Below are 26,133 nucleotides of genomic sequence, written 5' to 3' on the forward strand. Positions count from 1 at the left end.
GAGCGCTTCATCATCTTCCCGAGTCGCCGTGGTGTTCACAGTGTCCAGAATGCGATGTGTGCTCTCACACCACAGAAACTGCAGAAGATCGAAGACAAACTGTACGCCAACATCGACTTCTTCAAACTCCTCAGACTGGTCAGTGCTAATCACACACCTAGTGCACTACAGACAAGGGGACATATAAAGGGCACTTGAATTGGAATAAAGCAGATCTCTTTTCTTCTAATGTTTCTTTTTCATCTTATCCTCCCTAACACTAACCGTCTCCTATTTTACTCCTCTATCCCTCTGTTTCTGTCTCCCTCACTGACTCTTCGTCTAACCCTTTCTGTTTCTCTGTCCCTCTCTTATTCTGTCTGTCTGTCTGTCTGTCTGTCTGTTATTCTCCCTAATATTGTAATGAGGACGTTTGATTGTCAGCTTTGTGTGTGAGACACGCCCAGCTTTCTACAGTTAATGTTCTACAAAATGGTGTATATGACCAATCAGAGTCTCAACCCTCCAACCTGTCCCGACCCCCTTCCCCCTTCCCCACTAGTTGCCGCTGGTATTGGATAATCACTCAAGTGGCGTTGATCTTCATTTCTGGGGGCGTGTCCTCTCTGCTGTGTCTGAGAAGCTGCAACAGGTACAAATGTACACTTACATTCCAGATGATTCATATAATCTCTCAGACTAAACACAAATAAAATGTAATAAAATGTAGTTTAACAAAAAATGGAAACTTAAGGCCACTCTGTGAGTGTGTGTGTGTGTGTGTGTGTGTGTGTGTGTGTGTGTGTGTGTGTGTGTGTGTGTGTGTGTGTGTGTGTCTGCGCATTCAATAATTTTTTGGGTGTGTCATGATGACATTCCTTAGAGGTGACATCCTCTAGCTGGAGCGGAATTCTTTCCCTTTACTGTGTGAGAGAGTTCAGTTATGAGGCTCATTTTTAATCCAGCAAGTTTTAACATGAACTTGTACTTTGATTAGTGTGTCTTGCAACACAACACCCCCAACACACACACGCACACACACACACACACACACACACACACACACACACACACACACACACACACACACACACACACACACACACACACACACACACACACACACACACACACACAGAGTGTACAGTAACAGTGTACAGTAAATAACTACATCCAGTTTTATAAAGTTTTATGATAAAGAGCAGTACAGAGTATCACCCTGCTCATCAGCTATCACACACTGAGTCGTAACACGCTACTCACATGTACCTAATATGTACAGGATCACTCTGACATGTACAGGTCACTCTGACATGTACAGGTCACTCTGACATGTACAGGTCACTATGACATGTACAGGATCACTCTGACATGTACAGGTCACTCTGACATGTACAGGTCACTATGACATGTACAGGGTCACTATGACATGTACAGGATCACTCTGACATGTACAGGTCACTCTGACATGTACAGGTCACTATGACATGTACAGGGTCACTATGACATGTACAGGGTCACTCTGACATGTACAGGTCACTATGACATGTACAGGGTCACTATCACATGTACAGGTCACTCTGACATGTACAGGGTCACTCTGACATGTACAGGATCACTCTGACATGTACAGGGTCACTCTCACATGTACAGGGTCACTCTGACATGTACAGGGTCACTATCACATGTACAGGATCACTCTCACATGTACAGGGTCACTCTGACATGTACAGGTCACTCTGACATATACAGGTCACTCTGACATATACAGGTCACTCTGACATGTACAGGTCACTATCACATGTACAGGTCACTATGACATGTACAGGATCACTCTCACATGTACAGGGTCACTCTGACATGTACAGGTCACTCTGACATATACAGGTCACTCTGACATGTACAGGGTCACTATCACATGTACAGGGTCACTCTGACATGTACAGGTCACTATCACATGTACAGGTCACTCTCACATGTACAGGGTCACTCTCACATGTACAGGGTCACTCTGACATGTACAGGGTCACTCTGACATGTACAGGGTCACTATCACATGTACAGGTCACTCTCACATGTACAGGTCACTCTGACATGTACAGGATCACTCTGACATGTACAGGGTCACTCTGACATGTACAGGGTCACTCTGACATGTACAGGTCACTCTCACATGTACAGGTCACTCTGACATGTACAGGGTCACTCTCACATGTACAGGGTCACTCTCACATGTACAGGGTCACTCTGACATGTACAGGGTCACTATCACATGTACAGGATCACTCTCACATGTACAGGGTCACTCTGACATGTACAGGGTCACTCTGACATATACAGGTCACTCTGACATATACAGGTCACTCTGACATGTACAGGTCACTATCACATGTACAGGTCACTCTGACATGTACAGGATCACTCTCACATGTACAGGGTCACTCTGACATGTACAGGTCACTCTGACATATACAGGTCACTCTGACATGTACAGGGTCACTATCACATGTACAGGGTCACTCTGACATGTACAGGTCACTATCACATGTACAGGTCACTCTCACATGTACAGGGTCACTCTCACATGTACAGGGTCACTCTCACATGTACAGGGTCACTATCACATGTACTGGTCACTCTCACATGTACAGGGTCACTCTCACATGTACAGGTCACTATCACATGTACAGGTCACTCTCACATGTACAGGGTCACTCTCACATGTACAGGTCACTCTCACATGTACAGGTCACTCTGACATGTACAGGGTCACTCTGACATGTACAGGTCACTCTGACATGTACAGGTCACTCTCACATGTACAGGGTCACTCTCACATGTACAGGTCACTCTGACATGTACAGGGTCACTCTCACATGTACAGGTCACTCTCACATGTACAGGTCACTCTCACATGTACAGGGTCACTCTCACATGTACAGGTCACTCTCACATGTACAGGTCACTCTCACATGTACAGGTCACTCTCACATGTACAGGGTCACTCTGACATGTACAGGTCACTCTGACATATACAGGTCACTCTGACATATACAGGTCACTCTGACATGTACAGGTCACTATCACATGTACAGGTCACTCTGACATGTACAGGATCACTCTCACATGTACAGGGTCACTCTGACATGTACAGGTCACTCTGACATATACAGGTCACTCTGACATGTACAGGGTCACTATCACATGTACAGGGTCACTCTGACATGTACAGGTCACTATCACATGTACAGGTCACTCTCACATGTACAGGGTCACTCTCACATGTACATGGTCACTCTGACATGTACAGGGTCACTCTGACATGTACAGGGTCACTATCACATGTACAGGTCACTCTCACATGTACAGGTCACTCTCACATGTACAGGGTCACTCTCACATGTACAGGTCACTCTCACATGTACAGGTCACTCTGACATGTACAGGTCACTCTCACATGTACAGGGTCACTCTGACATGTACAGGTCACTCTCACATGTACAGGGTCACTCTGACATGTACAGGTCACTCTCACATGTACATGTCACTCTGACATGTACAGGGTCACTCTGACATGTACAGGTCACTCTCACATGTACAGGGTCACTCTCACATGTACAGGGTCACTCTCACATGTACAGGTCACTCTCACATGTACAGGTCACTCTCACATGTACAGGGTCACTCTCACATGTACAGGTCACTCTCACATGTACAGGTCATTCTCACATGTACAGGGTCACTCTCACATGTACAGGGTCACTCTCACATGTACAGGGTCACTCTGACATGTACAGGTCACTCTCACATGTACAGGTCACTCTGACATGTACAGGTCACTCTCACATGTACAGGGTCACTCTGACATGTACAGGTCACTCTCACATGTACAGGGTCACTCTCACATGTACAGGTCACTCTCACATGTACAGGGTCACTCTCACATGTACAGGGTCACTCTCACATGTACAGGTCACTCTCACATGTACAGGTCACTCTCACATGTACAGGGTCACTCTCACATGTACAGGGTCACTCTGACATGTACAGGGTCACTATCACATGTACAGGATCACTCTCACATGTACAGGGTCACTCTGACATGTACAGGGTCACTCTGACATATACAGGTCACTCTGACATATACAGGTCACTCTGACATGTACAGGTCACTATCACATGTACAGGTCACTCTGACATGTACAGGATCACTCTCACATGTACAGGGTCACTCTGACATGTACAGGTCACTCTGACATATACAGGTCACTCTGACATGTACAGGTCACATCACATGTACAGGGTCACTCTGACATGTACAGGTCACTATCACATGTACAGGTTCACTCTGACATGTACAGGTCACTCTCACATGTACAGGTCACTCTGACATGTACAGGATCACTCTGACATGTACAGGATCACTCTGACATGTACAGGATCACTCTGACATGTACAGGGTCACTCTGACATGTACAGGATCACTCTGACATGTACAGGGTCACTCTCACATGTACATGGTCACTCTGACATGTACAGGTCACTCTGACATGTACAGGGTCACTCTGACATGTACATGGTCACTCTGACATGTACAGGTCACTCTGACATGTACATGGTCACTCTCACATGTACAGGTCACTCTGACATGTACAGGTCACTCTGACATGTACAGGTCACTCTCACATGTACAGGGTCACTCTCACATGTACAGGGTCACTCTCACATGTACAGGTCACTCTCACATGTACAGGTCACTCTCACATGTACAGGGTCACTCTCACATGTACAGGTCACTCTGACATGTACAGGTCACTCTGACATGTACAGGTCACTCTGACATGTACAGGTCCTATCACATGTACAGGTCACTCTGACATGTACAGGATCACTCTCACATGTACAGGGTCACTCTGACATGTACAGGATCACTCTGACATGTACAGGTCACTCTGACATGTACAGGGTCACTATCACATGTACAGGTCACTATCACATGTACAGGTCACTATCACATGTACAGGTCACTCTGACATGTACAGGTCACTCTGACATGTACATGGTCACTCTGACATGTACAGGGTCACTCTGACATGTACAGGATCACACTGACATGTACAGGATCACTCTCACATGTACAGGTCACTCTGACATGTACAGGTCACTCTGACATGTACAGGTCACTCTCACATGTACATGTCACTCTGACATGTACATGTCACTCTGACATGTACAGGTCACTCTGACATGTACAGGTCACTCTGACATGTACAGGGTCACTCTGACATGTACAGGTCACTCTCACATGTACAGGTCACTCTGACATGTACAGGGTCACTCTCACATGTACAGGTCACTCTCACATGTACAGGGTCACTCTCACATGTACAGGGTCACTCTCACATGTACAGGTCACTCTCACATGTACAGGTCACTCTCACATGTACAGGTCACTCTCACATGTACAGGTCACTCTGACATGTACAGGTCACTCTCACATGTACAGGGTCACTCTCACATGTACAGGTCACTCTCACATGTACAGGGTCACTCTGACATGTACAGGTCACTCTCACATGTACAGGTCACTCTGACATGTACAGGGTCACTCTGACATGTACAGGTCACTCTCACATGTACAGGTCACTCTGACATGTACAGGGTCACTCTGACATGTACAGGTCACTCTCACATGTACAGGTCACTCTCACATGTACAGGGTCACTCTCACATGTACAGGTCACTCTCACATGTACAGGTCACTCTCACATGTACAGGGTCACTATCACATGTACAGGGTCACTATCACATGTACAGGTCACTCTCACATGTACAGGTCACTCTGACATGTACAGGGTCACTCTCACATGTACAGGTCACTCTCACATTCATGTCACTCTCACATTACAGGGTCACTCTCACATGTACAGGTCACTCTCACATGTACAGGTCACTCTCACATGTACAGGGTCACTCTCACATGTACAGGGTCACTCTCACATGTACAGGGTCACTCTGACATATACAGGTCACTCTGACATATACAGGTCACTCTGACATGTACAGGTCACTATCACATGTACAGGTCACTCTGACATGTACAGGATCCCTACACATGTACAGGTCACTCTCACATGTACAGGTCACTCTCACATGTACAGGTCACTCTCACATGTACAGGTACAATATCACATGTCCAGGTCACTCTCACATTTACAGGGTTCACTCTCACATGTACAGGTCACTCTGACAATTACAGGTCACTCTGACATGTACAGGTCACTCTCACATGTACAGGTCACTCTGACATGTACAGGTCACCTCTCACATGTACAGGTCACTCTCACATGTACAGGTCACTCTCACATGTACAGGTCACTCTCACATGTACAGGGTCACTCTCACATGTACAGGTCACTCTCACATGTACAGGTCACTCTCACATGTACAGGTCACTCTGACATGTACAGGGTCACTCTGACATGTACAGGTCACTCTCACATGTACAGGGTCACTCTCACATGTACAGGTCACTCTCACATGTACAGGTCACTCTCACATGTACAGGGTCACTCTCACATGTACAGGTCACTCTCACATGTACAGGGTCACTCTCACATGTACAGGGTCACTCTGACATATACAGGTCACTCTGACATATACAGGTCACTCTGACATGTACAGGTCACTATCACATGTACAGGTCACTCTGACATGTACAGGATCACTCTGACATGTACAGGGTCACTCTCACATGTACAGGTCACTCTCACATGTACAGGTCACTCTCACATGTACAGGGTCACTCTGACATGTACAGGTCACTCTCACATGTACAGGGTCACTCTCACATGTACAGGTCACTCTCACATGTACAGGTCACTCTGACATGTACAGGTCACTCTGACATGTACAGGGTCACTCTCACATGTACAGGGTCACTCTCACATGTACAGGTCACTCTCACATGTACAGGGTCACTCTCACATGTACAGGTCACTCTGACAATGTACAGGTCACTCTGACATGTACAGGTCACTCTGACATGTACAGGGTCACTCTCACATGTACAGGGTCACTCTGACATGTACAGGTCACTCTGACATGTACAGGTCACTCTCACATGTACAGGTCACTCTCACATGTACAGGTCACTCTGACATGTACAGGGTCACTCTGACATGTACAGGGTCACTCTCACATGTACAGGTCACTCTCACATGTACAGGGTCACTCTGACATGTACAGGTCACTCTGACATGTACAGGTCACTCTCACATGTACAGGTCACTCTCACATGTACAGGTCACTCTGACATGTACAGGTCACTCTCACATGTACAGGGTCACTCTCACATGTACAGGGTCACTCTCACATGTACAGGGTCACTCTCACATGTACAGGTCACTCTCACATGTACAGGTCACTCTGACATGTACAGGGTCACTCTCACATGTACAGGGTCACTCTCACATGTACAGGTCACTCTCACATGTACAGGTCACTCTGACATGTACAGGGTCACTCTCACATGTACAGGTCACTCTGACATGTACAGGTCACTCTCACATGTACAGGTCACTCTGACATGTACAGGTCACTCTCACATGTACAGGTCACTCTCACATGTACAGGTCACTCTGACATGTACAGGGTCACTCTGACATGTACAGGGTCACTCTGACAGTACAGGGTCACTATCACATTACAGGTCACTCTCACATGTACAGGTCACTCTCACATGTACAGGTCACTCTGACATGTACAGGTCACTCTGACATGTACAGGATCACGGGTCACTCTGACATGTACAGGTCCACTCTGACATGTACAGGTCACTCTGACATGTACAGGTCACTCTCACATGTACAGGTCACTCTCACATGTACAGGTCACTCTGACATGTACAGGTCACTCTCACATGTACAGGGTCACTCTCACATGTACAGGGTCACTCTCACATGTACAGGGTCACTCTCACATGTACAGGTCACTCTCACATGTACATGGTCACTCTGACATGTACAGGTCACTCTCACATGTACAGGTCACTCTCACATGTACAGGTCACTCTCACATGTACAGGTCACTCTGACATGTACAGGGTCACTCTCACATGTACAGGTCACTCTGACATGTACAGGTCACTCTCACATGTACAGGTCACTCTGACATGTACAGGTCACTCTCACATGTACAGGTCACTCTCACATGTACAGGGTCACTCTGACATGTACAGGGTCACTCTGACATGTACAGGTCACTATCACATGTACAGGTCACTCTCACATGTACAGGTCACTCTCACATGTACAGGTCACTCTGACATGTACAGGGTCACTCTGACATGTACAGGGTCACTCTGACATGTACAGGTCACTCTCACATGTACAGGTCACTCTGTACCTTCTGAACTCCACATTTTCCCACCTTCTATAACATGTAGAAGACTGTGCTGCTAAGGGACATTGAATGTCTCTCCTTCATCTCTCTCTCTCTCTTTTTCACTCTGTGTGTCTCTGTGTCAGTTACTGAGCAGGCCGAGTACCAGAGCACTGTGGGTGGTCCTGCGGCGTGTGTTTGATGAGAACTCTCCCTCATCCTTCACTCAGCTCGTCTCGCTCATGTCTGATCTGTTCTGTGGTTACGCTTCAGAGGGAAACTCTCGGGTTCTTTCATTCAACTGGTACGAAGACAACAACTTCAGAGTTTTCCTGGGAATAAACACTTCACACACACATGGAGAATACACGTATGACCACACAGCTTGTGAGTACACACTTCACACACACACATTCACACACACACACACACACACACACACACACACACACACACACACACACACACACACACACACAGAAATAGTGTGTTAGATAACTTAATGCTCTATCTTTCTCTCTCTCTCTCTCTCTCTCTGTCTCTCTCTCTCTCTCTCTCTCTCTCTCTCTCTCTCTCTCTCTCTCTCTCTCTCTCTCTCTCTCTCTCTCTTTCTCTGTCTGCCTATGTCTGTCCCCCCCCTCTCTCAGCTCCATTTTGTAATGCATTAATGCAGAATCTGGAGTTGAATCCTGTCACTAAAATCATGTGGAATTCAGTGAAGCCTCTTGTGATGGGTAAAATCCTCTATACACCAGACTCTCCCGCTGTGCACAAGTTAATAAAAAGTGTAAGACACCCCCCCCACACACACACACACTTTTGTTCTTTTGTATTTTACTTATTTATAATGTAAAATGTAATGTATAATTATAATGTAAATATACAGTATGCCCTGTGTGTAATACAATAATATTAGAATATAGGTGTGTGTGTGTGTGTGTGTGTGTGTGTGTGTGTGTGTGTGTGTGTGTGTGTGTGTGTGTGTGTGTGCGCAGGCTAATAACACATTTGAGGAGTTGGAGCGGTTGATAAACATAGTGAAGGCGTGGAATGAAGTTTCTCCTCAAATCTGGCATTTCTTTCAGGACAGCGTTCAGATGAATATGATTCGGGTATAAATAACACGCGCACACACACACACACACACACACACACACACACACACACACACAGACAAACACACACACACACAGACACTCACACACAGACACACACGCGCACATACAGACACACACACGCACGCACACACACGCACACACAGACACACACACACACACACACACACACACACACAGACACACACACACACACACACTACAGACACACAACGCATGCACACACCCACACACAGACACACACCACACACACCATGCACACACACACCATACACACACCCATTTACCACACCACACAAACACTGATGTGCACACACACACACACACAATCACAAACACATGCACACACACACACATACATGCACACACACACACACACACAGACACACATATACACATACACACACACACACACACTCACACACACAGTCATGCACACACACACACACTCACACACACACAGACCATACACAGCTAGGGACACTAATCACTTAAAGGAATTGTGTGTGTGTGTGTGTGTCTGTGTGTGTGTGTTTGTGTGCATGTGTGTGTGCACGTGTTTGTGTCTGTGTGAGTGTGTGTGTGTGCACGTGCATGTGTTTGTGTGTGTGTGTGTGTATATATGTGTACATGACTCTGTGTGTGTGTGTGTGTGTGTGTGTGTGTGTGTGTGTGTATGTGTGTGTGTATGTGTGTGTATGTGTGTGTGTATGTGTGTGTGTATGTGTGTGTGTATGTGTGTGTGTATGTGTGTGTGTGTGTGTGTGTGTGTGTGTGTGTGTGTGTGTGTGTGTGTGTGTAGGACACACTCAGAAACCCAACAGTGATGGATTTTCTGGATCGGAATCTAGAGGAGACCGGCTTCACCACTAAACACATCCTCAACTTCCTGCATGATGGTTGCCATAGAGACCGTTACGAGGACATGCCTGACTTTGACTGGAGGAACGTCTTCAACCTGACTGACCAAATCCTCCGCACCTTCATCCAGTACAGTGAGGTACAATTACCCTCATCACAGCACGGGCACATTTTCATGGCAAACAGCTCACACCACCAGGACACCTAGCACCTACTGTACCTTAACACACTTAACACTGTGTGTGTGTGTGTGTGTGTGTGTGTGTGTGTGTGTGTGTGTGTGTGTGTGTGTGTGTGTGTGTGTGTGTGAAGTGTGTAAACCTGAATAAGTTTGTAGCTCATGTGGATGAGGATCAAATGAGCCATCAGGCACTGTACCTGCTGCAGGAGAATAAGTTCTGGGCCGGAGTGGTGTTTATGGACATGTACCCATGGAGCACAGAGCTGCCGACACACATCAGGTATAAAATACGCATGGACATCGATGCAGTGGAGCGAACCAACAAGATCAAAGACAGGTGACAACTCTATACTCCTCTACACAACTCTATACTCCTCTACACAACTCTATACTCCTCTACACAACTCTATACTCCTCTACACAACTCTATACTCCTCTACACAACTCTATACTCCTCTACACAACTCTATACTCCTCTACACAACTCTATACTCCTCTACACAACTCTATACTCCTCTGCACGACTCTATTACTCCTCTACACAACTCTATACTCCTCTACACAACTCTATACTCCCTCTCTACTCCTCTACACAACTCTATACTCCTCTACACAACTCTATACTCCTCTACACAACTCTATACTCCTCTACACAACTCTTTACTCCTCTACACAACTCTATACTCCTCTACACAACTCTATACTCCTCTACACAACTCTATACTCCTCTACACAACTCTCTACTCCTCTACACAACTCTCTACTCCTCTACACAACTCTATACTCCTCTACACAACTCTATACTCCTCTACACAACTCTCTACTCCTCTACACAACTCTCTACTCCTCTACACAACTCTATACTCCTCTACACAACTCTATACTCCTCTACACAACTCTATACTCCTCTACACAACTCTCTACTCTTCTACACAACTCTCTACTCCTCTACACAACTCTATACTCCTCTACACAACTCTCTACTCCTCTACACAACTCTATACTCCTCTACACAACTCTATACTCCTCTACACAACTCTCTACTCCTCTACACAACTCTATACTCCTCTACACAACTCTATACTCCTCTACACAACTCTATACTCCTCTACACAACTCTATACTCCTCTACACAACTCTATACTCCTCTACACAACTCTATACTCCTCTACACAACTCTATACTCCTCTACAACTCTTTACTCCTCTACACAACTCTATACTCCTCTACACAACTCTATACTCCTCTACACAACTCTATACTCCTCTACACAACTCTCTACTCCTCTACACAACTCTATACTCCTCTACACAACTCTATACTCCTCTACACAACTCTATACTCCTCTACACAACTCTATACTCCTCTACACAACTCTCTACTCCTCTACACAACTCTATACTCCTCTACACAACTCTTTACTCCTCTACACAACTCTCTACTCCTCTACACAACTCTATACTCCTCTACACAACTCTTTACTCCTCTACACAACTCTTTACTCCTCTACACAACTCTATACTCCTCTACACAACTCTATACTCCTCTACACAACTCTTTACTCCTCTACACAACTCTATACTCCTCTACACAACTCTATACTCCTCTACACAACTCTATACTCCTCTACACAACTCTTTACTCCTCTACACAACTCTATACTCCTCTACACAACTCTATACTCCTCTACACAACTCTATACTCCTCTCTACACTATTATGGTACAGACCTGAGTCTCCATCTAAGATTACAGTAACTTTTAATATAACAGATCTTCAAAAATCAATAAGTCCTAAATCTCTGTATATTTGGATATTGCAATGTTTTTAATGATGAATGTAACAGCAGTTTACATGATGAACTTAAAACATGTGTGTGTGTGTGAGTGTGTGTGAGTGTGTGAGTGTGAGTGTGTGTGAGTGTGTGTGTGTGTGTGAGTGAGTGTGTGTGTGTGTTGAGTGTTGCTGCCATCCAGTGACTGAAGGCTGAACTGCAGAGAAACAGGACCAAAAGCGTTGACATCATGCCTTTGTGCTGCTGCAGAAGATCTGATGAGTTAAACTCTCTCCTCCAGCAGGCACATGATGTGTAATAACGTGCAGTCAGGGCATTAATTCATGTACTAATACTTCAGAAGATTAGTGATGAACAGGTTTATGATTAGCTAGTCAGATTTATCTGTAGCTCCGCCCCCTCACTGAGTCGCATGTTACCCCCTGTAGGTACTGGGACCCTGGGCCGAGGGCAGACCCAGTGGAGGACCTGCGTTATATATGGGGAGGATTTGCGTATCTGCAGGACATGATAGAGCACGGCATCCTGAAGCTCCTGAGCTCCTCTCCTCAGACACCACTCGGGGTTTACGTCCAGCAGATGCCCTACCCCTGCTACGTAGATGACATGTACGAAGTCTTCTCCTTATTATCCACTTCACGCAGTTAAAGATAAAGACTGATCCAGAACTGAGCAACTGATCAGTAAATACATTAGAATGAAAAGTTTGTACCCCCGTGGAATTTAAAAGGGAAAATGTATCTATATTTGGACAATCATAAGACAATAATGCAATATTATGTAAAATCTAAAAAAACAGTGATGTGTGTGTGTGTGTGTGTGTGTGTGTGTGTGTGTGTATAGGTTCATGCTGATGCTGAACCGCTGCTTCCCAATATTCATGGTGCTGGCATGGGTCTACTCTGTGTCCATGACGGTGAAGAACATTGTCCTGGAGAAGGAGCTCAGGCTGAAGGAGACGCTGAAGGTTATGGGTGTGACCAACGGTGTCATTTGGTGCACCTGGTTCATTGACAGTTTCCTAATGATGACCTTTAGCACGACTCTGCTCACCTTTATCATCATGGTGAGAAAATAAAACACTCTGAGCTTTAACGTGGGCTGTATTAGTGCACTACGCAGGTTGCATATGGCTGTGTAGGGTATAGGAAGTAGGGTATAGGGAGTAGGGTATAGGGAGTAGGGTATAGGGGGTAGGGTATAGGGGTAGAAACATGTAAGTGTCAATAAAATTAATATAAATATTAATTTGCTTTTTGCCTCCAGATTGGAAAGGTTCTGAACTACAGCAATCCCATGATCCTCTTCTTCTTCCTGTTGTCCTTTACCATGGCCACTATCATGCAGTGTTTCCTGATGAGTGTGTTCTTTAACAAGGCTAATTTAGCAGCATCCTGCAGCGGCATCATTTACTTCACCCTCTACCTGCCCCACATCCTGTGTTTCGCCTGGCAGGACAGAATCACCCACAGCATCAAGCTTCTCATCGTCAGTTCCTCATTTTACATATTTTAGTTTAGTCTGATTGCACCAAAGTGTTCACCATACAAGAATATTTCTATAAAACACACACACACACACACACACACACACACACACACACACACACACACACACACACACACTTATCCAGAGCGACGTACAAAAGTGTTCTTAAGTCTCTATCATTGAATACATTAACTCTGGGTCACTAGGTTACAGACTGAAGATACCATGAGGCTAAAACACTGCTCATAGTTGTTTTTTTTTTTAAATACACACATAAAACAAACAGAGAAGAAAGTGTGAGTTCAAGTTCTGTTGTTTGAAGATATCCAGTGACTCCTGGACTTCTGTCTGGGCATCTGGAGGAAGTTCTGTTTCAAATTCAATTTTATTTGTATAGCACTTTTAACAATGTCGTCTCAGCAGCTTTACAGAACAAACATAAAACAAAAGGTTCATATAAAGATTAACATAAAGATCAATATAATACACAAATTCAAGATTAATATCTGAGGGTGGGAGAGAGAAGATAAGTTGTGTATCATCAACATGGCAGTGGTAAGAGAACCCATGTGAGGAAATAACACCCGAGAGTGAGTTCTGCATGTGTCTGTAAGAGAAAGACAGAGAGTCTTTCTCTTACTATATTACAACTATATTGTTATTTACACTCTCATGCACTTCTCATGGCCAATAAACAGTCTGATTATTCCTATCCTGAAGAAACCTGCTCTGTAGTTACTGATGTCTGATGGATCAGGAGCAGGTTTCTTCAGGATAGGAATAATCAGACTGTTTATTGGCCATGATCAGTGCATGAGAGTGTAAATAACAATATAGTGTAATATTATACTTTAGTACACTATACAGCAGCAGTAGTGTGTAATATATACAGATGATGTGATGACTGACAGTCCTGATAATGCAGTACTTATGGATATGAAGCATGAATATGGTGATTGTCTAGGGAAAGAAACTGTTCCTGTGTCTGGCAGTTTTAACTTCCACTATGAACTGGATCTCAAGTTTAGAGTTTAGAGTCCCTGCCATTTAACAACTTGTCGTAGTGGGTGCCCCAGGGCAGGGACCTGGGGTCTCAGAATGGAACGGGCTGTTATGCGGAATTAGGCCAGTGGAACCCAGTTGCATGAGTCGTAAATGCATAGAAAGCATTAGTTAGTATCTGTCTCCTAGCTGTATGTCTGTGTTTGAACATGGAAGCCTCTTGGGGCTCAGAGTAATTGGAACACATATAAGTGCATGCATTTTCATGCTGGGGCCTCCTATTTGCTTGTTGCTTGGTTCGGGCAAACGTGTTTCTGGAACCATAGAAGTGACCTGCTCCAAGTTGCTGGCGTGATGACCATCTGGAGGATGTCTACACCTGGGGCTCCTTGAGGCTGCAGTAAAGCCTGTATCTGCTCTAGCTGATCAGAAACATGCTGAAACTTGGTGAAAATCTGGGCCAAGGCCTGCTCGTGTCTGCCCAGCGCTTTGGCCTCCCCAGCCACAACCTGCCCTATCCACTCCAGACTGGCTGGCTGATGGTCTGGTGCAGACATACTGTTACGGGGGATTCTGGTATCCGGAGCAGATAGAGAAAGCGTGTAGGGAGTGATAGAGAAAGCGTGTAGGGAGTGATAGAGAAAGCGTGTAGGGAGTGATAGAGAAAGCGTGTAGGGAGTGATAGAGAAAGCGTGTAGGGAGTGATAGAGAAAGCGTGTAGGGAGTGATAGAGAAAGCGTGTAGGGAGTGATAGAGAAAGCGTGTAGGGAGTGATAGAGAAAGCGTGTAGGGAGTGATAGAGAAAGCGTGTAGGGAGTGATAGAGAAAGCGTGTAGGGAGTGATAGAGAAAGCGTGTAGGGAGTGATAGAGAAAGCGTGTAGGGAGTGATAGAGAAAGCGTGTAGGGAGTGATGACAGGATAAGATAAAATCTGTGCAAATATAAATAAGAGGAAAGTGCAGGGGGTTAGCTTGTGACTGTAAATATATTTATTCATATATATATATGTGACCAGAAAATAATGAGGGAAGGTGAAATGCTTGTGATGAGAGGGAATGCCCAAAGCAGGGCTCAAACCACAGAGGCTAAACACCCCAACTTGTGTGACTGAAGCTCCACCACTACACCAAGCAGACACAGAAGGTGCACTCAAGGAAGGGCACAGAAGTGTTAACTCCTTGCTCTACAGGAAATTACCTCTCGGAGTGACGAGCTTCTGTTCGAACTTCTAGTGGTAATGCTACCTCTCAGAACACCATTCGCTCCGATACATATTACCGTGCTGAGACTCGATTGGAAACTCTTTTCCTAACTCCCATGTATTTATATTCCCTCTCAGGGCGCTATGCACACTGATACATATTACTGCACTGAAACTCAATTTGAAATGAACTGTGTTTTTTGTTACAGAGTTTGTTGTCACCAGTGGCGTTTGGCTTTGGGACAGAGTATTTATCCCGCTATGAGGAACAGGGCCTAGGGCTTCAGTGGGACAACATCAGCACCAGTCCACTAGAGGGTGACGAATTTTCGTTTCTCAACTCAATTTGCATGATGTTGTTCGATTCGGTTCTTTACGGCGTGTTGGCCTGGTACCTCGATAACATCTTCCCAGGTAAGGAGACGCCAGATTCTGATTTACACTGGGTTTAATCAGCCTTCTACTTTTCTGTTATTTCAGGAACAACAGACACAAAAATCAGTCCAATTTAATACACAATAAGAGACTAAGCTGTGTGTGTGATTATTGACGTGTTGCAGTAATTAAAGTAAAAAGGAAATGATAATGAGGTGTGTGTCTTTGTACAAGCTTTTATTAGTTTATAGCCTTTATCATGACTTTTTCAGGTCAGTATGGGATCGGAAGGCCTTTTTATTTTCCCCTCCAGTCATCCTACTGGCGGAGTGCACAGCGCCCCCAGGCTGACGTGGCTGACACAGGTACTGCAACATATTAATGCTCTAGTGATAGGTGTGTGTGATGAGTGGTGATGATCAACAGCCAGTCAGAGCATGAGAATGTGCCAGGAAGTGGGTCCAACTGTAGGAATGGAGGAGCATTGTTTCATCACAACTAAACGTGTGATTAGTCAGGAGTCTAATGTGGCTAAAACGTAATTAAGCCTACAGCTGCCAGTTAGCATGTTTTCAGACAGGTCTCTGTTTTCTCCAGCAGCTCCTGAACCACCCCTCGTAGAAAAACTGGAGATGAAGAAACAGGAGGTAAAGACTTCTGACATCATCACTGAGTCATCAGTGCCGAACTGCAGCGCCTCCCACAGGCCGTGCAAACACCAGGAGAAGAGGGAGAGGATGGAGAGAGAGAGGGTGGAGAAGATGAATAGGAATGATGGAGGTCTAAATCCTCAGGAAGAGGAGAGACAGGAACAACACCCGGATGAGGGAGCAGGTGACGATGATGATGATGATGATGATGATGATATGATGATGTGTTACTCTGAACACAGCACAGTGAGAGTCAGGATTCTAATACAGCACCTTGGATGTTAAATATTATAATATATCTTTTTTTTTGCATTCTGTGTGAGTCCACAGGAAACCTGTTGTTTGAGGCTGAGCCTGAGGGGCTGGATGTGGGTGTGTGTGTGAAGGAGCTTGTGAAGGTTTATCCTGGAAGTTCATGTCCAGCTGTTAAAGGCCTCAGTTTAAACTTCTATGAAGGACAGATCACGTCATTTTTGGGGCACAACGGAGCAGGAAAGACCACCACGCTGTACGGAGAGAACTTTTCCTTTTTATCTCAGTGTAATTCACCGGTGTTCCTTTCCTTCCTGTTTCAGCTAAAGTTATGGTCCTGATCTGAGGACATCAGTGTAGAGTTTAGAGTAGTTTCAGAGCTTCACTCTGAGGAAGTAAAAGTTCTGTAATAACTGACACACAGATCTGAGAGCTGAGAGGACGCCGAGAGAAACGATAATGAAACTCTTCATCTCTTCTCCTTTATCAGGTCCATTCTGATGGGTTTGTTTCCTCCGACGTCCGGGACGGCGTTCATCGGTGGGAAGGACATTCGCTCAGACATGGACAAGATCAGACAGTCTCTGGGCGTGTGTCCTCAATACAACATCCTGTTTAACCAGTGAGCATTACTGAGCTGTAATTAATACACACACATCACCGAGGCTTCACCGAGCATTACAGAAATGAGGCAAAAGAAACCAAAAATTCTTCAATTTAAAAAAAGAAAAATAACAAAGAAATTCCAGAGCAAAAGGGATTATTGGAGCATTAAATAAAGGAAATAAAAACAGGGAATATTCTTTATCACAAGTTTGAGCTCGTTATTGTCGCTCACACATGCCACTTATTAGATTTGGATTCTTGTGTTGTTGCTTTTAGTTTTTTTATATTTTGGTAAAAGCCCTTGACGGACAAGTCACTCGTCAGGCAGCGCTGTGTGTTGATCAGGACATTCTGGGTTTCTCTGTGATCCTGTACTCCATCTTTTTCAGCCTGACGGTGGAGGAGCACATCCTCTTCTACTCACTGCTGAAAGGGCGAGAGCATAAAGAAGCTGAACAGGAAGTGCAGAACATGCTGAAAGATCTCGGATTACCACACAAAAGATACGATGAAGCGCAGAATCTCTCTGGTCTGATTTCATCCCTCAGTCTGATGAATTCTGCTAATAATCTGAATAATCCAGCTGGAGTCAGAGCTGCAGTGTTCGTGTCTTCTGGTTCCTCCAGAATTCCTCCTCATTATGCTAATGTGTGTGTCTGTGTGTGTGAGTGCAGGTGGGATGCAGAGGAAGCTGTCCGTTGCCATGGCATTTGTTGGAGGCTCCAAAGTGGTGATTTTGGACGAGCCCACCTCAGGTGTCGACCCCTACTCCAGACGCTCCATCTGGGATTTGCTCCTGAAGTACCGTACAGGTGAAAGTGCACCATCTCCTGACTGCACAGTACACACTGTGTTTTAGACAGTACCTGATTGTTACACACACAGAGTTTGGTGTTTGTGTGCGTGTGTGTGTGTGTGTGTGTGTGTGAGAGAGAGAGAGAGAGTGTAAAACTTCCCAGTGTGCAGAGAAGAATTCACACAGGGGGTTACACATTTAAAGGGGTTTTATTCTGCAAACAGACGTGAGAGCGCAGTGCTGTAACCACTCCATGTAACACTGCCGCCACCTGCTGGCATACCAGGAGACTAACATTTTAACACAATATTTAATTTATTCTCTTTTAAAGGCACATACGTGCAATATTCCATCACTGTGTTACAAGAGAGACAGAAAATGTTGAGTATTTTAGTCTCTCTGCTGGTTTGGGTTAGTTAGATTAGTTAGTTAGTGGAGTGTCAGGACCAGCTGAATAAGGTGTACGCTTTTTATGATGAGTCAGGGTCACTCACTCAGTTTTAGAGGTTGTATTGGCCTACTTCTTTCCTCTATGTGCTGTAAGGTGTTCCTCTGTACTCTGAGAAGCTTCTTATAAAGCATGCAGGGCTTCCTTTGGGTTTTCGTCTGATTAGTTAAATTCTGATTTAGGGGAAGACCCCAGACTTCAATACAACACAAATAACTGATTAAAATATAAAGGCTCTCTCTCTCTCTCTCTCTCTCTCTCTCTCTCTCTCTCTCTCTCTCTCTCTCTCTCTCTCTCTCTCTCTCCTCTCTCTCCGCTCTCCTCTCTCGCCTCTCTCTCTCCTCTCATCTCTCTCTCTCTCTCTCTATCTCCTCTCTTCTCTCTCTCTTTCTCCTCTATTCCCCTCGTCTGTCCCTCCCTCTCCTCTCATCTCCTCTCTCTTCCCCTCTCCAGCAGTCTCTCCCTCTCTCTCTTTCTCTCTCATCTCGGTCTCTCTGTCTCCCTCTTCTCTCTCCCCTCCTCTCTCTGTCTAGTCTCTCTCTCTCTCTCTCTCTCTCTCTCTCTCTCTCTATATCTTTCACTCTCTCTCTCTCGTCATCTCTCTCTCCTCTCTCTCTCATCTCTCTCTCTCTCTCTCTCTCTCTCTCGTCTTGCATTCTCTCCTCTCTCTCTCTCTAAGCACCGCCTCTCTTCGGTCTCCGGGCTCTCTCGTCTCTCCATACTCATCGCTTCCTCTCTCCTCATTCTCTCGTCCTCTCTCGTTCTATCTCTTCGCTCTCTCTCCTTCCGGCTCTCGATCTTCCTCTCGACTGCTCTCGTCTCCGTCTCTTCCCCTCTCTCTCTCCTCTCTCATTTTTCTCACTCGTCTCTCTCTCATCTCTCTGCGCTTTGTCTCCTCCTCATCTCCTCTCACGAAATTCGCGTCTTCTCTCTCGTCTCGTTGCGATCCGTCTCCTCAGCTCTCGTCCTCTCGTCGCATCCCCTCCTCGTCGTCTCTCTCTCTCTGCTCCTCTCGCTCTCTGTGCTCCGTCTCAGCTCATCGATCTGCTCTACGGCTCTCTGCTCTCTCTCAGCTGCTGTTTGTTTCTCGTCTCCTTTTCGTACTTCGTCTCTCCTCCTCTCTCCGAATCGTCACTCTCGGTCTCCTCGAGCGATCTCCTCTCTTCTCTAGGCTCATCTCCTCCTCATCTCTCTCTCCATTCTCTCAGCTCGCGTCCGTCATCTCAGGTCGTCTGCTTCTCTCACGTCTTCTCGCCTCTCTCCCTCTAGCCTCATCATCTCGTCGCGGGGTCGCGATCCTCGGTCCTCTCTCATCTCTGCTCGATCGTCCTCCTCTCGCTCGATCTCGATCTCCTCTCTCAGCGGGGCGCTCCTTCTCTCTGAATCGCGTCACTCTCTCTCCTCTCATCTCCTCTCTCTCCTCTGCCTCTCGCTCCTCTACTCTCCTCCTCTCACAGTCTCTCTCCGCTCTCTCTCTCTCTCCATCAGCTCTCTCTCTCTCAACTCTCCTCTCGTCTGTCCGTCAGCTCGATCTCCTCTCGGCATCTCGAATCTCTCGTCTCTCGCTCCTGCCTCTTCCGGGTGCCAGCTCTGCTCTCGGCCTGCGCTCGCGTCAGTACCTCTTCTCTCTCGCCATGCATCTCTACGACCTCTCTCGACTCTCTCCTCGCTCTCTCACTCTCTTTGCGTTTCCTGCAATCTCTCAGTCCATAAACGTCTCTGCGTCTCCTCGTCTCAGACCGTCTCTCGGGTGCGACATCGGCAGCGGGTCCTCTGGCGCGCCTCTCAGTGGCCGCTCTCTTCGGCTACTTCGTCTCTGCTCTCCGTCATGCTGAAGCGTCCGGACTTCCTCTCATACTCATCTCCGTCGTCTCTCATCTCTCGTCGTCTGCTCTCTCCCCAAAGGCTCTCCTCTCATCTCGTCTCTTCGTCGCTCTCCTCTCTTCTCTCTCTCCGGCTCCACGCAACGAGCTCTCCACTCAGGGAACCATCTCGGATCTCTTCTCTCGCACTCTCTGCATGCGCCCTCCTCTCTCGTCTCTCATCCCTCACGTTCTCCCGCTCTCGACTCTCTCTCGGCGCGCTCTCATCTCTCGTCATGCTCTCCATTCTCTCGCTCGACTCTCGTCAGTCTCCTCAAGTCTCGCGCTCTCGTCATCCGTGCTCTGCTGTCATCCTCTCGGTCTCTCATCTCATCCTCGTATGCAAAGCGAGCTCATCTCTCATTCGGTTGCTCTCTTCTCCTCTCTCTGACTCGCTCGTCGTCTCCCAAGCTCGCTCGCTCCCTCCGACACCCTCGTCGATCTCAGGTGGGCTCTCGCCTCTCGCTCAGCTCTCGTCTCGTCCTCTCCTACCTCGGGCTACTTCTCTCTCTCTCTCTCTCTCTCTCTCTCTCTCTCTCTCTCTCTCTCTCTCTCTTTTTTTCTTTCTCTCTCTCTCTCTCTCTCTCTCTCTCTCTCTCTCTCTCTCTCTCTCTCTCTCTCTCTCTCTCTCTCTCTCGTATTCTCTCTGTCTACCTGTCTGCCCCCACCCTTCAGGCCGGACGGTAATTCTCTCCACCCACCACATGGATGAGGCTGATCTTCTCAGTGATCGAGTTGCGATTATATCTAAAGGCCAGTTGCATTGCTGTGGTTCTCCTTTGTTCCTGAAAAACTGCTTCGGTGTTGGTTTTTACCTCACACTCGTCCGCCGTATTAAAGAGCTACACAAGAAAGAGGTGAAGTGTTCTGTTACACAAGATTTCAGCTTTTCCTTTGCTCTCAGTCTCAACATTTCTGTAAAAGATTGTATTTATGACCTCAGATTGTGATGTAACCAAATAATCAGGACCAATCAAATCTGCTAGGCAAATGAGTGGAGAATGACACAGCTTTATCTTCTGACACGTTTGGACTGCTGTTAAATATGTCTACAATAAGCTAGATAATGTTAGTCAGTGTCGGGTTGTTATGGGAACAGAAGAACATGGTGTCTTTCCTAATTTGCATACTGATGTATATTCATAGATCCGGGCAGTTAATTAGTTTCCTGGGTATTAAAAAATAGCAAACTTTTTTTTTTCGTTTTGTTTGTTTTGCAGAACGAGTGTGACTGTGCATCTGAATGTTCCTGTATGTGTTCCACCTGCACCAGGTATAAAGAGGAGAGTCAGACTCAGCACAAGGACAGAAGCCTGGATGGTTAGCATGCTAATTACCTCTGAGCTTTTTCCTATTTTATAGAGTTTCATTAATATATGGTTTAATTTTTCTGACTTTCATCAGGCGATGTGGAGAACATCACTAAGCTGATCCACCACCACGTTCCTGAGGCGAGGTTGATTGAGGTGATTGGCCAGGAGCTCACGTACCTGCTGCCGAATAAAGGCTTTAAACACCGTTCCTACGCCAGTCTGTTTCGTGAGCTGGAGGAGACGCTTGGAGACATCGGACTGAGCAGCTTCGGCATTTCAGACACCTCACTGGAGGAGGTGTGTTTCACTTCTGCACACTTCAGCATCATTTTAGGGCTTTTTCAGCATCATAACAAGGTGAGGTTACTGAATCGTGAGAAATAAATTAAAAGTAACACGTCTTCATCTCTCTCAGATCTTCCTGAAGGTCACTGCAGACGGAGAGGCGGCTAATGGCGGCGTGAACCCAGGTGAATGTTCTCCAGGTTCAAAACATCAACCTCATTTTAGCTAATTACCAAAGTGGTGTTTGTGTGTGGTGTTTTTGTGTGTGGTGTTTGTGTGTGGTGCTTATGTGTGTGGTGTTTTTGTGTGTGGTGCTTATGTGTGTGGTGTTTGTGTGTGTGTTGTTTGTGTGTGGTGTTTTTGTGTGTGGTGCTTATGTGTGTGGTGTTTGTGTGTGTGTTGTTTATGTGTGTGGTGTTTGTGTGTGTGTTGTTTGTGTGTGGTGTTTGTGTGTGTGGCATCTGTGTGTGTGTTGTTTGTGTGTGGTGTTTGTGTGTGTGGTGTTTGTGTGTGGTGTTTGTGTGTGTGGTGTTTGTGTGGTGTTTGTGTGTGTGGTGCTTGTGTGTGTGGTGTTTGTGTGTGTGGTGTTTGTGTGTGTGGTGTTTTTGTGTGTGCTGCTTATGTGTGTGGTGTTTGTGTGTGTGTTGTTTATGTGTGTGGTGTTTGTGTGTGTGTTGTTTGTGTGTGGTGTTTGTGTGTGTGGCATCTGTGTGTGTGTTGTTTGTGTGTGGTGTTTGTGTGTGTGGCATCTGTGTGTGTGTTGTTTGTGTGTGGTGTTTGTGTGTGTGGCATCTGTGTGTGTGGTGTTTGTGTGTGGTGTTTGTGTGTGTGGTGTTTGTGTGTGTGGTGTTTGTGTGTGTGGTGCTTGTGTGTGTGGTGCTTATGTGTGTGGTGTTTGTGTGTGGTGTTTTTGTGTGTGGTGCTTATGTGTGTGGTGTTTGTGTGTGTGTTGTTTATGTGTGTGGTGTTTGTGTGTGTGTTGTTTGTGTGTGGTGTTTGTGTGTGTGGCATCTGTGTGTGTGTTGTTTGTGTGTGTGGCATCTGTGTGTGTGGTGTTTGTGTGTGGTGTTTGTGTGTGTGGTGTTTGTGTGGTGTTTGTGTGTGTGGTGCTTGTGTGTGTGGTGTTTGTGTGTGGTGTTTGTGTGTGTGGTGTTTGTGTGTGTGGTGTTTGTGTGTGGTGCTTATGTGTGTGGTGCTTATGTGTGTGGTGCTTATGTGTGTGGTGTTTGTGTGTGTGGTGTTTGTGTGTGTGGTGTTTGGGGTTTATATGTTTTATGTTTATATGTGGTGGTGTTTGATTGTGCGGTGTTGTGTGTGGTGTATAGGTGTTGTGTGTGGGGGGTGTATAGGTGTGTGTGTGGGGTGTTTGTGTGTGTGGGGTGTTTTTGTGTGTGGTGTTTGTGTGTGGTGTTTTTGTGTGTGGTGCTTGTGTGTGTGGTGTTTGTGTGTATGGTGTTTGTGTGTGTGGTGTTTATGTGTGTGGTGCTTTTGTGTGTGGTGTTTGTGTGTGGTGCTTATGTGTGTGGTGTTTGTGTGTGTGGTGTTTGTGTGTGTGTGGTGCTTATGTGTGTGGTGTTTGTGTGTGTGGTGTTTGTGCGTGGTGCTTATGTGTGTGGTGTTTGTGTGTGGTGTTTGTGTGTGTGGTGTTTGTGTGTGTGGTGTTTGTGTGTGGTGTTTGTGTGTGTGGTGTTTATGTGTGTGGTGTTTGTGTGTGGTGTTTGTGTGTGGTGCTTATGTGTGTGGTGTTTGTGTGTGTGGTGTTTGTGTGTGTGGTGTTTGTGTGTGTGTGGTGCTTATGTGTGTGGTGTTTGTGTGTGTGGTGTTTGTGTGTGGTGCTTATGTGTGTGGTGCTTGTGTGTGTGGTGTTTGTGTGTGTGGTGCTTATGTGTGTGGTGTTTGTGTGTGTGGTGTTTGTGTGTGGTTTTGTGTGTGTGGTGTTTGTGTGTGGTGTTTGTGTGTGGTGTTTGGGGTTTGTATGTTTTATGTTTATATGTGGTGGTGTTTAATTGTGCGGTGTTGTGTGTTGTGTATAGGTGTTGTGTGTGTGTGTATAGGTGTGTGTGTGTGGGGTGTTTGTGTGTGGGGGGTGTTTGTGTGTGTGTGTGGGGTGTTTGTGTGTGTGGGGTGTTTGTGTGTGTGGTGTTTAAACGTGGTGTCTTGTGTTTATGTGCTTGTTCTTGGTGTGTAACTGTGTGTATTGTATCTCATGGTGTTCCTCAGAGCAGTGGATGTTGCAGCGGAGAAAAAGCAGCAGCTTGTTGAGAGAAACTGATAAATCTGTGGCTCCTGAAGGTGATGAAGCTTTGCCACTGAACTAGCGCTTAGCATTTCTGCGTCACACACTCAGGCACTTTAGCACAACAACAAGCAGTAATCCCAGGTTCTGCTGTCATGGCTTCGCTAGACCTTCCATTACAGTGTTTAAAGCAAAGTTCTTGAGATGTTCTCTATATTGTCCACTTCAGGAGAGAATGGCGTGCAGGAGACGGGCTTGGGGACGAGTGGGGACTCGGACTGTAAAGTGGGGAAAGCCTCGAGACAGGTTAAAGGGTTCAATCTTGTGATGAAGCAGTTTCACGCTTTACTGGTGAAGAGATTTCATCACGCCACACGAAGCTCCAAGGACTTTCTCGCTCAGGTAACATCAACACTCACATGTCTCATTTGTCTCACTCAGTTTTAGCTTTGAAATGATGTGTGTGTGTGTGTGTGTGTGTGTGTGTGTGTGTGTGTGTGTGTGTGTGTGTGTAGATTGTTCTGCCGGCAAGCTTTGTGTTAGTTGCTTTGTTCTTCACGCTAATTGTTCCGCCCTTTGGCGAGTACCCAAGTCTAACGCTCACGCCATGGATGTATGGACATCAGTATACATTCTTAAGGTAAGTGCTGTTTTTCTCAGCTTTACACCTGAACTAGTCATTAGCACTGCAGTGAGATTACATTCATTACAATCTGCGCTTTCCAGTAACGAGCGTCCGTCACATCCCACCATGAGACACTTCATCTACACACTGCTCAGAGACCCGGGCATGGGGACACGCTGCATGATGGACCAGCCGCTAGAGTGAGAAACTTCACACTACACTCTGTTATCAGCTTTAAAATGTTGCTAGCTATTGTATTTGAGCATAGAATGCTAGCATTGTTTAGTGTGTGTGTGTTTGTGTGTGTGTGTGTGTGTGTGTGTGTGTGTGTGTGTGTGTGTGTGTTTAGGAATTTGCCGTGTGGGAATATTACAACAGATTGGGAAGTTCCAACAGTTTCTCCGGTGGTCAGTAACATCTTACTGAGCCCTGAGTGGACGGAGAGAAACCCCTCCCCTTCCTGTCAGTGCAGTTCCAATCAAAAGCTCACAATGCTACCTGTCTGTCCAATCGGAGCAGGAGGACTGCCTCCACGTCAGGTATGATAACAGCTGCAGGGCAGAAACAATTAAAATAAGAAATAGTCTTCACTGGCTCCTCCCCTCTAATAACTCCGCCCCTTCTACTGAATAGGCTGCAGATATTCATGTGTGTGTTTGTACTACATTTACATTTACATTTA

General features: G+C 46.0%; 1 protein-coding gene across 6 annotated transcripts in view; it reads left to right on the top strand.

The window, feature by feature from the left end:
- The window catches only part of abca4b (ATP-binding cassette, sub-family A (ABC1), member 4b), a 54,232-nt gene that overhangs the window by 2,498 nt on the left and 25,601 nt on the right, over positions 1 to 26,133 (top strand). For 3 of the 6 annotated variants that reach the window (XR_007139146.1, XM_047806653.1, XM_047806651.1), the window contains exons 6-31: positions 1 to 138; positions 542 to 631; positions 8,508 to 8,748; positions 9,009 to 9,148; positions 9,357 to 9,473; positions 10,279 to 10,476; positions 10,650 to 10,855; positions 12,741 to 12,920; positions 13,156 to 13,378; positions 13,579 to 13,800; positions 16,213 to 16,417; positions 16,651 to 16,743; positions 16,976 to 17,212; positions 17,359 to 17,536; positions 17,771 to 17,902; positions 18,276 to 18,415; positions 18,561 to 18,698; positions 21,668 to 21,849; positions 22,213 to 22,312; positions 22,397 to 22,602; positions 22,721 to 22,775; positions 24,811 to 24,882; positions 25,056 to 25,228; positions 25,342 to 25,466; positions 25,553 to 25,651; positions 25,801 to 25,990. The exon at positions 1 to 138 is cut by the window's left edge and continues 60 nt beyond it. Coding sequence is in view for 5 of the 6 variants with exons in the window: in XM_047806653.1 (XP_047662609.1) it covers positions 1 to 138; positions 542 to 631; positions 8,508 to 8,748; positions 9,009 to 9,148; positions 9,357 to 9,473; positions 10,279 to 10,476; positions 10,650 to 10,855; positions 12,741 to 12,920; positions 13,156 to 13,378; positions 13,579 to 13,800; positions 16,213 to 16,417; positions 16,651 to 16,743; positions 16,976 to 17,212; positions 17,359 to 17,536; positions 17,771 to 17,902; positions 18,276 to 18,415; positions 18,561 to 18,698; positions 21,668 to 21,849; positions 22,213 to 22,312; positions 22,397 to 22,602; positions 22,721 to 22,775; positions 24,811 to 24,882; positions 25,056 to 25,228; positions 25,342 to 25,466; positions 25,553 to 25,651; positions 25,801 to 25,990 (4,080 nt within the window). In the remaining variant the exon portion in view is untranslated. The remainder of the gene's footprint in view (positions 139 to 541; positions 632 to 8,507; positions 8,749 to 9,008; positions 9,149 to 9,356; positions 9,474 to 10,278; positions 10,477 to 10,649; positions 10,856 to 12,740; positions 12,921 to 13,155; positions 13,379 to 13,578; positions 13,801 to 16,212; positions 16,418 to 16,650; positions 16,744 to 16,975; positions 17,213 to 17,358; positions 17,537 to 17,770; positions 17,903 to 18,275; positions 18,416 to 18,560; positions 18,699 to 21,667; positions 21,850 to 22,212; positions 22,313 to 22,396; positions 22,603 to 22,720; positions 22,776 to 24,810; positions 24,883 to 25,055; positions 25,229 to 25,341; positions 25,467 to 25,552; positions 25,652 to 25,800; positions 25,991 to 26,133) is intronic. The other 3 variants (XM_047806652.1, XM_047806654.1, XM_047806655.1) reach the window with 3 other exon arrangements.

This window comes from Tachysurus fulvidraco, chromosome 22, assembly GCF_022655615.1.
Source record: "Tachysurus fulvidraco isolate hzauxx_2018 chromosome 22, HZAU_PFXX_2.0, whole genome shotgun sequence".
NCBI lineage: Eukaryota > Metazoa > Chordata > Actinopteri > Siluriformes > Bagridae > Tachysurus > Tachysurus fulvidraco.